This window comes from Oncorhynchus keta, chromosome 31 (assembly GCF_023373465.1).
Source record: "Oncorhynchus keta strain PuntledgeMale-10-30-2019 chromosome 31, Oket_V2, whole genome shotgun sequence".
In the NCBI taxonomy this organism is placed as follows: domain Eukaryota; kingdom Metazoa; phylum Chordata; class Actinopteri; order Salmoniformes; family Salmonidae; genus Oncorhynchus; species Oncorhynchus keta.
The window spans coordinates 605,415-622,468 of record NC_068451.1 but is presented as its reverse complement, the minus strand read 5'-3'; the positions used below and the strand labels follow the sequence as shown (position 1 = coordinate 622,468).

The 17,054-nt window shown below is 41.6% G+C and overlaps 1 protein-coding gene across 1 annotated transcript; it reads right to left on the bottom strand.

Annotated features, from left to right (window-relative positions):
* Positions 1 to 3,479: 3,479 nt before the first annotated feature.
* On the bottom strand, positions 3,480 to 16,013 carry LOC118364016 (serine incorporator 1-like). The gene is made up of 6 exons (XM_052489075.1): positions 15,911 to 16,013; positions 5,539 to 5,708; positions 5,243 to 5,327; positions 4,594 to 4,744; positions 3,952 to 4,161; positions 3,480 to 3,618 (listed from the first exon to the last, which is right to left on the bottom strand). The coding sequence occupies exons 1-6, from the start codon at positions 16,011 to 16,013 to the stop codon at positions 3,480 to 3,482; spliced, it is 858 nt and encodes a 285-aa protein (XP_052345035.1).
* Positions 16,014 to 17,054: the final 1,041 nt, after the last annotated feature.

The following is a 17,054-nucleotide window of genomic DNA, read 5'->3' as shown; positions in this document are numbered from 1 at the left end:
CCTCCCTGCGGACCTGGCATCCTTTCGCTCCCTCCTCTCTACATTTTCCTCCTCTGTCTCTGCTGCTAAAGCCACTTTCTACCACTCTAAATTCCAAGCATCTGCCTCTAACCCTAGGAAGCTCTTTGCCACCTTCTCCTCCCTCCTGAATCCCCCCTCCTCCCTCTCTGCAGATGACTTCATCAACCATTTTGAAAAGAAGGTCGACGACATCCGATCCTCGTTTGCTAAGTCAAACGACACCGCTGGTTCTGCTCACACTGCCCTACCCTGTGCTCTGACCTCTTTCTCCCCTCTCTCTCCAGATGAAATCTTGCGTCTTGTGACGGCCGGCCGCCCAACAACCTGCCCGCTCGACCCTATCCCCTCCTCTCTTCTCCAGACCATTTCCGGAGACCTTCTCCCTTACCTCACCTCGCTCATCAACTCATCCCTGACCGCTGGCTATGTCCCTTCCGTCTTCAAGAGAGCGAGAGTTGCACCCCTTCTGAAAAAACCTACACTCGATCCCTCCGATGTCAACAACTACAGACCAGTATCCCTTCTTTCTTTTCTCTCCAAAACTCTTGAACGTGCCGTCCTTGGCCAGCTCTCCCGCTATCTCTCTCAGAATGACCTTCTTGATCCAAATCAGTCAGGTTTCAAGACTAGTCATTCAACTGAGACTGCTCTTCTCTGTATCACGGAGGCGCTCCGCACTGCTAAAGCTAACTCTCTCTCCTCTGCTCTCATCCTTCTAGACCTATCGGCTGCCTTCGATACTGTGAACCATCAGATCCTCCTCTCCACCCTCTCCGAGTTGGGCATCTCCGGCGCGGCCCACGCTTGGATTGCGTCCTACCTGACAGGTCGCTCCTACCAGGTGGCGTGGCGAGAATCTGTCTCCTCACCACGCGCTCTCACCACTGGTGTCCCCAGGGCTCTGTTCTAGGCCCTCTCCTATTCTCGCTATACACCAAGTCACTTGGCTCTGTCATAACCTCACATGGTCTCTCCTATCATTGCTATGCAGACGACACACAATTAATCTTCTCCTTTCCCCCTTCTGATGACCAGGTGGCGAATTGCATCTCTGCATGTCTGGCAGACATATCAGTGTGGATGACGGATCACCACCTCAAGCTGAACCTCGGCAAGACGGAGCTGCTCTTCCTCCCGGGAAGGACTGCCCGTTCCATGATCTCGCCATCACGGTTGACAACTCCATTGTGTCCTCCTCCCAGAGCGCTAAGAACCTTGGCGTGATCCTGGACAACACCCTGTCGTTCTCAACTAACATCAAGGCGGTGGCCCGTTCCTGTAGGTTCATGCTCTACAACATCCGCAGAGTACGACCCTGCCTCACACAGGAAGCGGCGCAGGTCCTAATCCAGGCACTTGTCATCTCCCGTCTGGATTACTGCAACTCGCTGTTGGCTGGGCTCCCTGCCTGTGCCATTAAACCCCTACAACTCATCCAGAACGCCGCAGCCCGTCTGGTGTTCAACCTTCCCAAGTTCTCTCACGTCACCCCGCTCCTCCGCTCTCTCCACTGGCTTCCAGTTGAAGCTCGCATCCGCTACAAGACCATGGTGCTTGCCTACGGAGCTGTGAGGGGAACGGCACCTCAGTACCTCCAGGCTCTGATCAGGCCCTACACCCAAACAAGGGCACTGCGTTCATCCACCTCTGGCCTGCTCGCCTCCCTACCACTGAGGAAGTACAGTTCCCGCTCAGCCCAGTCAAAACTGTTCGCTGCTCTGGCCCCCCAATTGTGGAACAAACTCCCTCACGACGCCAGGACAGCGGAGTCAATCACCACCTTCCGGAGACACCTGAAACCCCACCTCTTTAAGGAATACCTAGGATAGGATAAAGTAATCCTTCTCACCCCCCCCCCTTAAAAGATTTAGATGCACTATTGTAAAGTGGCTGTTCCACTGGATGTCATAAGGTGAATGCACCAATTTGTAAGTCGCTCTGGATAAGAGCGTCTGCTAAATGACTTAAATGTAAATGTAAATGTGGGAAGCATTGGTGTCAACATTGGCCAGCATCCCTGTGGAACCCTTTCTACACGTTGTAGAGTCCGTGCCCTGACGAATTGAGGCTGTTCTGAGGGTAAAAGGGGTTGCAACTCAATATTAGGAATGTGTTCCTAATGTTTTGTACACTTTAATGTATATCAGAATTGAATTATTGTCTTCAATTTAACTTTTAAATTATGTCATTCACAATACTCAAAAGTTCGCACTGTTTTACTATAGATTCTTCAACAGACCACCCATTTCTACATTTCACCTGATAAGCAACATTTCACATCTCTTAATTAAGCGCACCAATCTTATCACCACGAATTAAACACATTGATCTCATTTTAGTCACATTGGGAAACTTCATATCCAATAAGAGGTAAATCATCTGACATGAAATTATGAAATGTGCAAGAATTGCCAAACAACTCCTAATTATCAAATTTGAATGCAATATCCATTGAATTATAACCATTATAAATATTATCAAACACCAACATATCGTTCTTGAAATGCATTGTTATAGAGCTGTACACTAATGACAGTTTATTAATCAGACTCAGTAACATCGTGGCAACATATGGGCATTTCTCAGAGCAGAAGTGCAAGGTTCAGAATCCCACTTCCTCACCTAAATCCCTGTAGACTTCAAGGGACGGTTTTCCAGCCACAGATTAAGCCTAGTCCAAGACTAAAAACCATTGTCAATGGACAATCTCCATTGAAATAGCTTCTTTAGTCCAGGACTATGCTTAATCTGTGTCCGAGAAACTGCTCCCAAGAGATGGATTGTATCGGATCAGAATACGTCTCCTCACTGCAGATACAAGCATGTATCTGACCCATGACTGACCCGTGACTATGGATATAGAAGACCCAGAAACAGGGCTAGTGATGGAGTAGAGACGCAGATGTCTTTTGGGACAGGGCATGGTGTAGCACCAGAGTTAAATGGGCTAAGGTTGGGGTTTGAGAGCACTGTAATATCATTTTCACACTCCTGAGCCAAACTGAGCCAAGCCAAGCCTGAGCTGTACTGACCTGAATATGCATCCACCATAGTTTCTGGAACCTTGCTGGAAAGGATCATGAGAAAAGAATGTATCTGAGCCAGCACAGTACGGTTCAGGTGGGCCCTACGTTAATCAGGCATAGTTGGGGTAGAGAGCTAAGCCTTAGGGTGGGGTAGGTAGGGGGTATTACAAATGACCTCCAGGGTTCAGAAATATGTAGTTAGAGCAAGGGCTAGGTTGATACTTCACAGTCCAGTGAGAATTAATCAGGATGTGTACATATTGCATTATTTCAGTAAGAGGGCACTGACTCAGACTCATAACCCCCCCCCAACAAAACAAGATTAAACACACCAAAAGAGATCAATGCAACAATTCTGACTCGTATAATTATAATAATAATAAACTTCAACACAACATCTTACAAGACCATGGTGACCCCATGGGGGGCTGTTCAGCTGAAGTCTTGGTCAGGAAACATGAGAGGGGGGAGCAGGGTCCAGAGATAGAGGCCCAGGCCCAGCCAACTGGAGCTGATCTTCACCCACACAGCTGGCATACTGCTCTGCATGGCCTGGCTGGTGATGTCTGGCCTGAGGAATGAAGGGAGAAGGTATCAGTTTAAAGAGTGTATCTTTATAGAGGCTTTCTATCCTTGTCTCATCCCCTTCATTTAGGCTGATCTGAAAACACAGAAGAGGTCAGAGCAATATGGTGGATTAATGCTGCCTATCAGGGATTTCGCATAGCTTTCACACAAAGGCTGTTGTGATTCACCCAAAGAAATATCCCTCCTGATCCCATGGCTTTCAAACTGACAAGGAATACATACATAACATACCTAATAGGACACCTAGAAATATTGTAAAATGTTCTAACATTTCTAAAGAGCTGTAGCTCTGATGGTCAGCTGTCGCTGTACTTACTGGTACCAGTTGGTGAGTGTCATCATGATGTAGAGGGAGGCCAGGCAGAAGTGTAAGTGGACTAAGGAGTAGCTGTAGGTGACCCCCTCACCCTCATTATTCACAGCCCCTCGCACATTGTCCTCCCCTACCTCGCCCTCTTCTCCATAACCCCCGCCTTCCTCGGTCTGCATCAGCTTGTTCACCTGAGTGTTGTTGGACGAGCGTATGTCCAGCAACACCCAGGGGGGAGAGAGTCAAATCAAATCCAGCTTTATTTATACAGCACATTTCAGACATGGAATGCAACACAATGTGCTTCACAGGAAACAAATAAGAAAATAAAAGCTTAAATATTTACTACACAACAAACATGAGGATAAAAAAACAAAAGAATAACAATAGAAACTGAATGACTAAAAGCACCCCAAGGTAAAGCAAAGCTAAAAAAGGTGTGGGAGGGCAGGAAAGAGAATGGAAAATGTGAACGAGACAGACTTATGTCTGGAGAAAGAAGAGAGAAGGGGAGAGAGAGATGGGGAGAGACAAATAGATACAAAAAGAGAGACCAGGGGTCAGCATGGGAGATCTATCAAGATCATGGCATAACAGACAATTAAATAATCAGCCATGATATGGATCCAAATTGGAGTAGCTAGCTACCTGGCATAGAGAGTGCAGAAGAGGAAGATGACCAAACCCACAATGCTCTGGGCATCCCACCACTGCACCTGTGCTGGGGCACTGGTGGGTGTGGGCTCGCTGGAGCTGACATTTGACACCAGACTTAGCAGGCTGGGGTTACACTTACGGTCTGAGAGAGACAGACACAGCAAATCAGCCATAGAAGGTAGGATAGTTATGGGGAAGGACAAAAACATGTAAAGAGACCTGCAGTCTTGAAGGAAGGCAACAGACTCTAAACCTATTATCACAACAGATATGCCACGTGTCTATTAATTACAACAATTGCGTGCAGACTGTTGTAGACACACTCCAACACATGTCTGAGCTTTTCCACTGACCCACTACAAGCACAAGTACAAGCATGGGCCAAAAGTAGTACCATGAGTTTTTCCTGACTATGTGACTTAACAAGAATCAACCCCAGGACCTAGTAAATGTAAATGTAACGAGTTGGGGAAGGTGAGTGAACTACCAAAGTCTGCCAAACTCACCAGTAGGCAACGCTCAGTGCTGCAGTGGTTTGGAAAGCAAATATAAACATAAACTGGAGGGAGAAAGTAAAAACAACTATATACAATGACAACAACTCTGTAGAAACTGGAATGGGAAAGAGGCTGAGACTCACTTGGGTTGTTGGTCAAGGCGGACCAGGTGACATACATGGTGTAGAGGGAGATGAGAGGCCTGGAGCAGACCAGGCTGGGCCCGGTCTTCATGTGACACAAAAACATAGGTACTGGTAAACACATGTATGCAATGGAACAAATTCATCATCATGCAATGCACACAATTGTCAACACCGTTATCAACAAAAACTGACTAATAAAAGCATTCCCTTACCAAACATTGTATCAATAATTACTGATATAATTGCTAAAACTGTTCCTTCATTTGAGGTGGGCAATGAAACCGCAACAATACCTGTACTTTGGGCAGGATGGAGACGATGGAGATGATGACGCTGAAGATGAGGTTGAGGCTGATGAAGACCTCGTGCTCGGAGCAGTCTTTAGGCTGGGTGTAGTAGATGTAGAACAGCACCACAGAGGTGAAGGCCAGTGTGTAGTGGAGGAAGGTGAACGACAACAGACCTGAGGGAGAGAGGGGCAACATGGGAGAGGGTCTGCAAAAACAGTCATGTATGACAAACGCCCCCATACTCTTCAGATGCATAATCTCGTTCTAAGTTTTATAATAATAATAATAATAATAATAATAATAATAATAATACAACTTTTTGAGCAGAATTAAGGTACCACAGTTGAAGTCGGACATGTACATACACTTACTGTATGTTGGAGTTATTAAAACTTGTTTTTCAACCACTCCACACATTTCATGTTAACAAACTATAGTTTTGGCAAGTCAGTTAGGACATATACTTTGTGCATGACAAAGTAACTTTTCTAACGATTGTTTACAGAAAGATTATTTCACTTATACTTCATTGTATCACAATTCCAGTGGGTCAGATGTTTACATACACTAAGTTAACTTCTCTAGGGTAGGGGGCAGCATTCAGAATTTTGGATGAAAAGCATGCCCAAATTAAATGGCCTGCTACTCGGGCCCAGACAATATGATATGCATGGATGGAGAGAAAACACTCTAAAGTTTCCAACACTGTTAAAATAGTGTCTGTGAGTATAAGTATAACATAACTGATTTGGCAGGCGAAAACCTGAGAAAAATCCATTCAGGAAGTTGTTTTTTTTGTTGGTTTTGTAGTTTTCTATTCAATGCCATTACAGTATCCATTGACTTAGGACTTAGGACACAGAGCTTTTTCATGTGCAATCCCGAGAGAGTGCCTTTCTTGTTTACCTTTTATATTGACAACGTTATTGTCCGCTTGAAATATTATAGATCATTTAGGCTAAAAACAACCTGAAGATTGAAAATAAACATCGTTTGACATGTTTCTATTAACTTTACGGAAACCATTTAGATTTTTTTGTCTGCCTGTTTTGACTGCGTTTGAGCCAGTGGATTACTGAAGAAAATGCACAAACAAAACGGAGGTTTTTGGATATAAAGATACTTTCTGGAACAAAAGGAACATTTATTGAGTAAATTAATGTCTTCTGAGTGCAACCATATGAAGATCATCAATGGTAAGGGATTCATTTTATCTCTATTTCTGACTTGTGTAACGCTTCTGCTTGGCTGGTTAATCTTTGTATTAATTTGTCAATTTGGCTATGTTGTGGGCTAGGTATGTTCTGGGCTATGTATGTTCTGGGCTAGGTATGCTTTCACAAGACGTTAATCTCTAAACCTATGTAAAATATGTTTTGTTTTCTGAATTTTTATAATGAGCATTTCTGCATTTGAATTTGGCGCTCTGCAATCTCACTGGATGTTGGCCAGATGGGACGCTCGTGTCCCACATACCATAGAGAGGTTAGCGCGAAAAAACAGGCCTTATTTTAGTGCATTTTTCACCCTGCCAGCTCCTATTAGTTCTATTGAGCACCGTGGCACCAGCTCGCCTTCCAAACGTTCTATTCCCAGTGGCAGTGAGACCTGCTCACATTGTTTTATAGTCAAAATGTAAAAAAACAAAAATAATATTGGAACTAATTGTTTCCTATGGGGAAATATAGGCATGTCTGTCTATTTTGCCAAATATCTCGCAATGTGTACATATATATTTTTTTCAAGTCGGGTGTAACCGGTGTGAAATGACTAGCTCGTTAGCGGGGTGCACGCTAATAGCGTTTCAATCGGTGACGTCACTCGCTTTGAGACCGTGAAGTAGTTGTTCCCCTTGCTCTGCAAGGGCCGTGGCTTTTCTGCATACAGTAGCACGTTTGTATCAAATCAAATCAAATTTCATTGGTCACATACACATGGTTATATCTGAAGCCATTCTTGTGATTATTGTGACTTTGCCATTGTAATTGTTTGTAAGCTTGTGTAGTCAACTTAATCTATGATCGTATGCTATCCATTTGTTGTTGGCCTAATGATATTAGGCCACTCTTGGCCATGATTACAGACACCTGTGTCTTTTGACACTATATAAACGAGTCATCCCGCAGTGTTTGTGATTATACCCTGATGAAGACAGCTTGGCTGTCGAAACGTTGGTAATAACATTTTAGCATCTGAGCTCCTAGAGTGTGCGTCTCTCTTTTATTTTCACATACACATGGTAAGCAGATGTTAATGCGAGTGTAATGACATGCTTGTGCTTCTAGTTCCGACCATGTAGTAATATCTAACAGGTAATCTAACAATTTCAAACAACTCCATTATACACACAAGTGTAAAGGAATGAATAAGAATATGTACATATAAATATATGGATGACCGATGGCCGTGCGGCATAGGCCAGATGCAGTAGATGGTATAGAGTACGGTATATACATATGAGGTGAGTAATGTAGGTTATGTAAACATTATATAAAGTGGTATTGTTTAAAGTGACTAGAGATACATTTATGACATCCAATTTTTTATTATTAAAGTGGCTAGAGATTTGAGTCTCTAGATTTATTTAACCAGGTAGGCAAGTTGAGAACAAGTTCTAATTTACAACTGTGACCTGGCCAAGATAAAGCAAGCAGTTCGACACATATTACAACACAGAGTTACACATGGAGTAAAACAAACATGTGTTTCATCCTCTTCTTCTGGATGAAAGTGGGGTGAACAGGCAGTGGATCGGATGGTTGTTGTCCTTGATGATCTTTTTGTCCTTCCTGTGACATCGGGTGGTGTAGGTGTGCTGGAGGGCAGGTAGTTTTCACCCGGTAATGTGTCGTGCAGACCTCACTACCCTCTGGTGAGCCTTATGGTTGTGGATGTAGCAGTTGCCGTACCAGGCAGTGATACAGCCCGACAGGATGCTCTTGATTGTGCATCTGTAAAAGTTTGAGTGTTTTCCGTGACAAGCCAAATTTCTTCAGCCTCCTGAGGTTGAAGAGGCACTGTTACGCCTTCTTCACCACGTTGTCTGCATGGGTGGACCATTTCAGGTTGTCCGTGATGTGTATGCTGAGGGACTTAAAACTTTCCACCTTCTCCACTACTGTCTCGTCGATGTGAATAGGGGGGTGCTCCCTCTGCTGTTTCCTGAAGTCCACGACCATCTCCTTTGTTTTGTTGACGTGTCCTCAGATTAATGTAGATGAAGGGAGTTATATGATATAGTTATAAGATGTGCACAGTTTTTTTCTGTATATATGAATTACAAATGAATAATGTGTCTTGTCTTTTGCATAGTTACAATGTGTATGTCACGCCTTGGTCTTAGTATTTTGTGTTTTCTTTAATTATTTGTTCAGGCCAGGGTGTGACATGGGTTTATTGTGTTGTCATATTGAGGTTTTTGTAGGCATTGGGATTGTGGTAGATTAGGGGTGTGTCTAGCATAGGCTTGGCTGCCTGAGGCGGTTCTCAATCAGAGTCAGGTGATTCTCGTTGTCTCTGATTGGGAACCATATTTAGGTAGCCGGGGTTTCACTGTGTATTTCGTGGGTGATTGTTCCTGTCTCTGTGTAGTATTCACCAGATAGGCTGTAATTAGGTTTTCACGTTCCGTTTGTTGTTTTGTATTTATTTAGTTATTTCATGTATCGCTATTTTTTCATTAAATATCATGAGTAACCACCACGCTGCATTTCGGTCCGACTCTCCTTCAACAGACGAATGCCGTTACGGTGTAATCATTAATGTCCCAGGAGCAGGAATGGTAAACACTGTAGAAGTGTACAATTGTAATACGTACATGCAGACACAGCATCATTCAAATAATGGAGTTTGATATGACTGAAAAATAATGTCTCAGAGATTGATATGATCACATGATCAGTGAATATATTCAATGTACAGGCTACAATGTGGGAATCTCATGCGTGGTAATAACTACAGTACATGTGGACACAGGAATTATATTATTATATTCTACTCTATCCATAGGCTTTATTAATGCCATTCAGACTTGAAGTTGATACAACAACAACTGAGGTTCATAGATTGGTATAATTATTAATTCGGAACCTAACGTTTTAGGGTCCATACACAGATCGGCTACATACTGTAGCTAGCTACACATCCATAGACATACAGCGATGTTATCCTCCACTGCACAATAAGCAAGTAAATAGTTAGCTAGCTATGTTACTTTAGCTGCATTGCAAGGCAAGCTTACACAATTGTACACTCATTTTGCAGTAAATGCTTTAGCTAGCAGGATTCTTTACTGCCACTGTTTCACAAGATGACAGCCTGGTTTAATGGTTCTCAGGAGTCCCTAAAACATTAAACAACACAAATTACAAATTCATTATCCTAACACTAGCTAGCTGGCTAATGTTAGTTAGTTAGATAACTTGCTGAATAGCGATTTTTGTAAATTAACTTCATGACAAAAATATATGCACAAAGTTTGTCTCTACATTAACTAACATATTCCTTTCAATTGTACATTCTTTGCTCGACTCGTTATGACGTTATAACAACTTACATCTGGTTCCACCGTGATGTTTTGTCAGGCATCTTTGTTGAAGAACGCCACAAAGGCAAGGGTGGCTCACGTCAAAATTTGTCATTGGAACCACTCAATATGATTGGTCATATAAAAACCTTGGGACCCAAATTGCATAATGAGTGCTCTAACTCCCCCTTGTGGTGGTCTGGAGCAATGACGCCATGACGCTGGGTACCTCTAAGTACCGAGGTGCAAGTTTTCAACATTTAAAGGAGGAACCACTGTAGAAGGCCAGCATCCCGCCGTCGCCTCTTCACTGTTGACATTGAGACGTTTTTTTTTTTACGGGTACTATTTAATGAAGCTGCCAGTTGAGGACTTGTGAGACGTCTGTTTCTCAAACTAGACAGTCCTTTTGCCCAGTTGTGCACCGTGGCCTCCCACTCCCCTTTTTATTCTGGTTAGAGCCAGTTTGTGCTGTTCTGTGAAGGGAGTAGTATACAGCGTTGTACGAGATCTTCAGTTTCTTGGCAATTTCTCGCATGGAATAGCCTTCTTTTTGAGAACAAGAATAGACTGACGAGTTTCAGAAGAATGTTATTTGTTTCTGGCCATTTTGAGCCTGTTATCAAACCCACAAATGCTGATGCTCCAGTTACTCAACTAGTCTAAAGAAGGCCAGTTTTATTGCTTCTTTAATCAGAACAACAGTTTTCAGCTGTGCTAACATAATTTCAAAAGCGTTTTCTAATGATCCATTTTTTAAATGATAAACTTGGATTAGCTAACACATTGTGACATTGGAACACATGAGTGATGGTTGCTGATAATGGGCCTCTGTACGCCTAGCTAGATATTCCATAAAAAATCTGCCGTTTCCAGCTACAATACTAATTTAGAACATTAACAATGTCTACACTAAATTTCTGATCCATTTGATGTTATTTTAATAGACAAAAAAATGCTTTTCTTTCAAAAACAAGGACATTTCTAAGTGATCCCAAACTTTTGAACGTAAGTGTAAACATTGAATCCCAACGCATGACGTAACGTTAGTTAGCAAGCCTACCCTGCATGAATCTGCAGGTAGCTAACCAACAAGGTTCTATGGCTATAACTAGTCAAGCAAATGTGTCTGAGATACAAAGAATAAGATCATGCACATAATGTTAGCTAGAGACCCAGCCAGCTAACGTTAGATATCTAACAGTACACTTGAAATGAAACTACTTTCTGTCAAAATTAGAAATGTGTAATATCTGAAAATCTTACCAGTATACAGCATGGTTGGACATGTCTCCTGTCTGATACCGTGCATGGTTGCCCCTAGTTTGATGATGTAGTCCAGACTGGTGTTTTCTCCATCTCCTTAGCTATCTTACTCGAATTCCACTGATTTCAAAACTCGGTCCTCCAGAAAGTGGAGAGCATACACATAACGTTAGCTAGCTAACAGTACACTTTAACTTGACATTAGGTTTATACAGTTTTAGCACGCAATAAAAAATAAATAAAAGCTGCGTTCGACACAATTACCTAAACATACCAACCTGCTCCAATAGACAGACGTGTGCTATATGGTAGACCAATCAAAACACTTCTCTCAGCATGTCCAGCCCACTCATTATCTCAGCCAATCATGGCTAGCGGGAAAGTTGCTCCCTTTTTCTGTGGCTAAACCAACTAGGCTTGTAATTTAACAAGTGTATTAGTATTTACAGATGGCATACAAGTTTGATATTAAGGCACATGAAAGTTCACATGTTCGAGAAGGAATTTCTGCCCAAAAACGCATTTTAATACATTTGTGACATACGCCTAGATTGCTGAATCGGGTCACAAATGGAAGCTTTAATCGTTGTGTTTTTCTTGTCTATATTGAATATGTCATTTAATCATTCACAGTGTAGGTTGGAAAAAGTATATGAACCTCTAGGCTAATAACTTCTCCAAAATCTAATTGGAGTCAGGAGTCAGCTAACCTGGAGTCCAATCAATGAGAAGAGATTGGAGATGTTGGTTAGAGCTGCCTTGCCCTACAATAAATACTCATAACATTTGAGTTTGCTATTCACAAGAAGCATTGCCTGATGTGAACCATGCCTTGAACAAAAGAGATCTCAGAAGACCTAAGATTAAGGTTGACTTGCATGAAGCTGGAAATTAAGGGAAGGCCCCCATGAAATGTACAAAAATGAATGGCAACTTATTGCCATTGAGCGAACCATATATACACAATCGCAAATTACCACTTAAATGGAGGGGAGTTCATTCAAACCTGATGTCACCAGTTTGTAGAAATTGGTTGAGGTTTTTCCATTGTGTAATGAAGAAGTACCATAGCTCAGAACAAACGTCACTTTGTGTGTACCTTTGGATAGAGGGGCGTAACCAGAAAAGTAGTAGTCAGTTTGTTTTGCTCCTGTATTGAACACAGATCATCCCGTCTTCAATTTGATCGATTATATACGTTTAGAAACACCTAAAGTTGTATTACAAAAGTAGTTTGAAATGTTTTGGCAAAGTTTACAGGTAACTTTTGAGATATTTTGTAGCGACGTTGCGTAAGTTGGAAGCGGTGTTTTTCTGGATCAAACGCGCCAAATAAATGGACATTTTGGATATATATTGACGGAATTAATCGAACAAAAGGACCATTTGTGATGTTTATGGGACATATAGGAGTGCCAAGAAAAGAAGCTCGTCAAAGGTAAGGCATGATTAATATTTTATTTCTGCGTTTTGTGGCTCGCCTGCAGAGTTTAAATATGCTACTCTCATTATTTACTGTTGTGCTATCATCAGATAATAGCATCTTGTGCTTTCGATGAAAAGCCTTTTTTAAGTCTAACATGTTGGCTGGATTCACAACGAGTGTAGTTTTAATTTGCTATCTTGCATGTGTAATTTAATGAAAGTTAGATATTTATAGAAATGTATTTGAATTTGGCGCTCTGCATTTTCCCTGGCTATTGGCCATGTGGGACGCAAGTGTCCCGCCTACCCCAGAGAGGGCCTTTAAATTGTTTAACTTGGGTCAAACATTTTGGGTAGCCTTCCACAAGCTTCCCACAATAAGTTGGGTGAATTTTGGCCCATTCCTCATGATAAAGCTGGTGTAACTGAGTCAGGTTTGTAGGCCTCCTTATTCACACACTCTTTTTCGGTTCTGCCCACAAATTTTCAGGTCAGGGCTTTGTGATGGCCACTCCAATACCTTGACTTGGTTGTCCTTAAGCCATTTTGCCACAATTTTGGAAGTCTGCTTGGGGTCATTGTCAATGTGGAAGACCCATTTGCGACCAAGCTTTAAATTCCTGACTGATGTCTTGAGATGTTCCTTCAATTTTTCGACAGAATTTTCTTTCCTCATGATGTCATTTATTTTGTGAAGTGCACCAGTCCCTCCTGCAGCAAAGCACCCCCACAACATGATGCTGCCACCCCGTGCGTCACAGTTGGGATGGTGTTCTTCGGCTTGCAAGCCTCCCCCTTTTTCCTCCAAACATAACGATGGTTATTATGGCCAAACAGTTCTATTTTTGTTTCATCAGACCAGAGGACATTTCTCCAAAAAGTACGATCTTTGTACCCATGTGCAGTCGAAACTGTAGTCTGACTTTTTTTATGGTGGTTTTGGAGCAATGGCTTCATCCTTGCTGAGCAGCCTCTCAGGTTATGTCGTTATAGTTATAGGATCTCCAATGTCATGCAATAAAATGCAAATTAATTACTTAAAAATCATACAATGTGATTTTCTGGATTTTTGTTTTAGATTCGGTCTCTCACAGTTGAAGTGTACCTATGATAAAAAATTACAGACCTCTAGATGCTTTGTAAGTAGGGAAACCTGCAAAATCGGCAGTGTATCAAATACTTGTTCTCCCCACTGTACTTGGGATAATTTACAACTAATTATTATTTCTATACAAGGGAATATGCAACTTCAGACATCCACACCTTTATTTTTCATAAAATAAATGTTATCATTTTATAATTTCTTCAAACTTCAATCTCAAATTTCTCCATAAACCCTACTCCTTAGGCAATCATATTTTGTAATCTGTATGCATTCTACACCTTGCCTCCTTAGGCAAAGTTATATCCAGATAGCTTGCACCTGACTACAAATAATTTTAGATCTTCACAACTGCATAAAGTTTAGGTGATAGTTTTGGATTAGCACTTTGACCTCACATCTTGTAAAGTTTGGCAATAATTTTCTGGTGGTCTGTGTGCCCCTTAACAACAAAGCAATATTTTAACAGAAACGTAAATTCAGGATTTGTCCTAATAGACTTTACACAAAGCACAATATGAACATTAGCTCAAACACAACCTCATTTAAACTGATTTAGATTAATCAAAAAATGGGTTTTCAAAACAAACATTGCAGATGTTGTTACAAAATATATGCCAAATTGTCCCTTAAACCTGACTCCATATGCGCTAGTGAAGACCATATGGACATATTATTTTGACAGACCTTTTGTCTGTCCATGACCATTCTTTTGCCTACTCCTTTTGGATTGTTAATAAACATCTTGGACTCTAACCATCTACATCTGGGTCTCGCCTTGTGCGCTTATAGGTATAAGCATTCTGGTTATAACTCCACCTTGTTTCCTTAGGTAAAGTTACATCCAGAAAGCTTGCATATCAGATATTCACTAGTGCATATGGAGTAAGTTTTAGAGCAAAGCTGTTTTTTTAAACAGGAATTGACAATGCATCTTATGACTTCACCTGACAAAGAGCATCATGTAATCTGTAGCTCCTATACCACCTAGCAACTTGTCACGTTCTGACCTTTATTTCCTTTGTTTTGTCATTATTTAGTATGGTCAGGGCGTGAGTTGGGGTGGGCAGTCTATGTTTGTTTTTCTATGTTTTGGGTATTTCTATGTTTCGGCCTAGTATGGTTCTCAATCAGAGGCAGGTGTCATTAGTTTTCTCTGATTGAGAATCGTACTTAGGTAGCCTGGGTTTCACTGTGTGTTTGTGGGTGATTGTTCCTGTCTCTGTGTTAGAGCCGATTTGGACATATTTGTATAAAAGACCGAACATATGGAGCTCCATGTATATTTGTGTAAATATATGAAATATTAATGTAAATGATGAAATATTAGGTACGTACCTTTATGATTTATATTTACCTGATTGAGATATATTCATTTGTTGTTAGTGTAACTTAGTTTTTGGCCCCCCCTCTTGCCTATTCATTGTATTGTGGTAAGTGTGTTAGGATAAAGGCAGGAAGTTGGGCCTTCGGGAGAGGGAGTCCTTGCTAGATGCGGGAGCGGTATAGTTTTTTGACCATTCAGACATACAGACAGGTCATAATATGTATTTTCCATATCAAGTATTCTATGCTTTAAGTTGATTGGAGACTCATTTATTTGTTAGATATAAGAAGAATAAACATTTTTGTTGCACCATATCCCTGGATGTCATTAAATGTTTGGCCGTTTGGAAACCTTGACTGTGGACTGTATGCATACCAAACAACCCCGCTTCAGGCTTGGGCAGTGGCTATGGTAAAGACGAAAGGAAGCCACTACACTCTGTGTTTTTTTTCACATTTCTTGTTTTGTTAGTTTATTCATGTCTACTGTCTATATTAAAGAACCATGAATAACCACCACGCTGCGTTTTGGTCCGCCTCTCCTTCACCACAAGAGAACCGTAACACAACTAGCTATCTCTGAAAACAAGTAACTTCATCTTTAGAGCTTGGACTTGTTGGGAGGTCCTGAGGTCATCAAGTTCGAATAATACTTTTTAGAACACCTCAAAGGTATATTTAAGTTCTTTGGGGTGTAGATGAGCCATAGATGAGGCCCATAAGCAACGTACATGACTGTGTAACACTGGGAATACCAGCCAGGACCTCTGCTCCTTCGATGCAGATCCCATGCTCTATATTCTGGTGCAGATTCTTCACAGTGAACACTTTCATCACATGCTGAACGAGGTCCTCTCAGATCGTGGTGTCGTCAGAACTGACAGAGTGAAAATGTTTAGAAATAATCAACTAGGCTACTAAGATTAACTGTGCAATTTGAGAGGAGAGAGAGGAAAAGAAAGGAAGATACGTCATGTATAGATAAATAAGTATACAAAAATAAAAACCTTTACCTTGTATTCTGTGATAAGGTCCTTAACCCTCACGCCGAGGTATATGATCAAGCCACGGATCACACTGTCTCGTCTTTCCTGGATGGTGTTGCACTGTAATATGATGTTATACAAATATTTGCATTTAATACCGGAAAATAAATACACAGTATAACCTATATACTATTGTGAAGGACTTCAAGGATTTTCTGCATGTCCACCTTGACAACACCTCCTTTTGACTTAAACAAGTCCAATAGTTTTGGTGTAAATTCATCCAGCTTCTGCATACAGGTGGACTCAAGAGCAACAGTTGTAAGACATGGGTACTTTTTTACCAAAGCTTCTGCAACCTGACAAATTGGTAGACTGTAAACTGGAAGTTCCTTTCAGACAGTTTTTCCAGGATGTCTGATTTCACAGACAGATTTTTGAGTAGTGTTCAATCCTTCATCTGTGCTTCATTAGCTGCCTCAAGAATGAGCTCTGTATCATGAGCAAAGCGAGGAACTTCAAACTCAGATGGCCACGGACTGGAGTGTTGGGAAGAGGTACTTTCTGGAGAGGACAATATTTACATTTTATATTTTATACATTACAATATCACCGTATCATGTGATCCACGGGAGCCCCTCTCATCCAATGCCTCTGTGGAGCTGTTATTGAGTTCTTGAAAATAACTCATCTCCAAATTCACCGTCCGTGTACTATAGAACAAATCATTTTTGAAGCTGAAATGTCTCTTGCACAATTGTGTCAAGCTCAGCCACAGTAGCAGGGATTCCAGAAGGCAATGTTAGCTTACGGAAATCAGGGCCTTTCAATAGGACCTGGCAGACATTTCTGTTCTGTTGTAGTGATAGTGATCCTGTCAAGACAAAAT

Excerpts from the sequence above, each read along its gene's own strand:
- LOC118364016 (XM_052489075.1), bottom strand. The coding sequence starts at position 16,013 with ATGAAAGTGTTCACTGTGAAGAATCTGCACCAGAATATAGAGCATGGG. Across the intron at positions 5,709-15,910 it reads TCCCAGTGTTACACAGTCAT|GTCTGTTGTCGTTCACCTTC; the intron begins GTACGTTGCTTA and ends TCTCTCCCTCAG. Across the intron at positions 5,328-5,538 it reads CCATCCTGCCCAAAGTACAG|ACCGGGCCCAGCCTGGTCTG; the intron begins GTATTGTTGCGG and ends TGTCACATGAAG.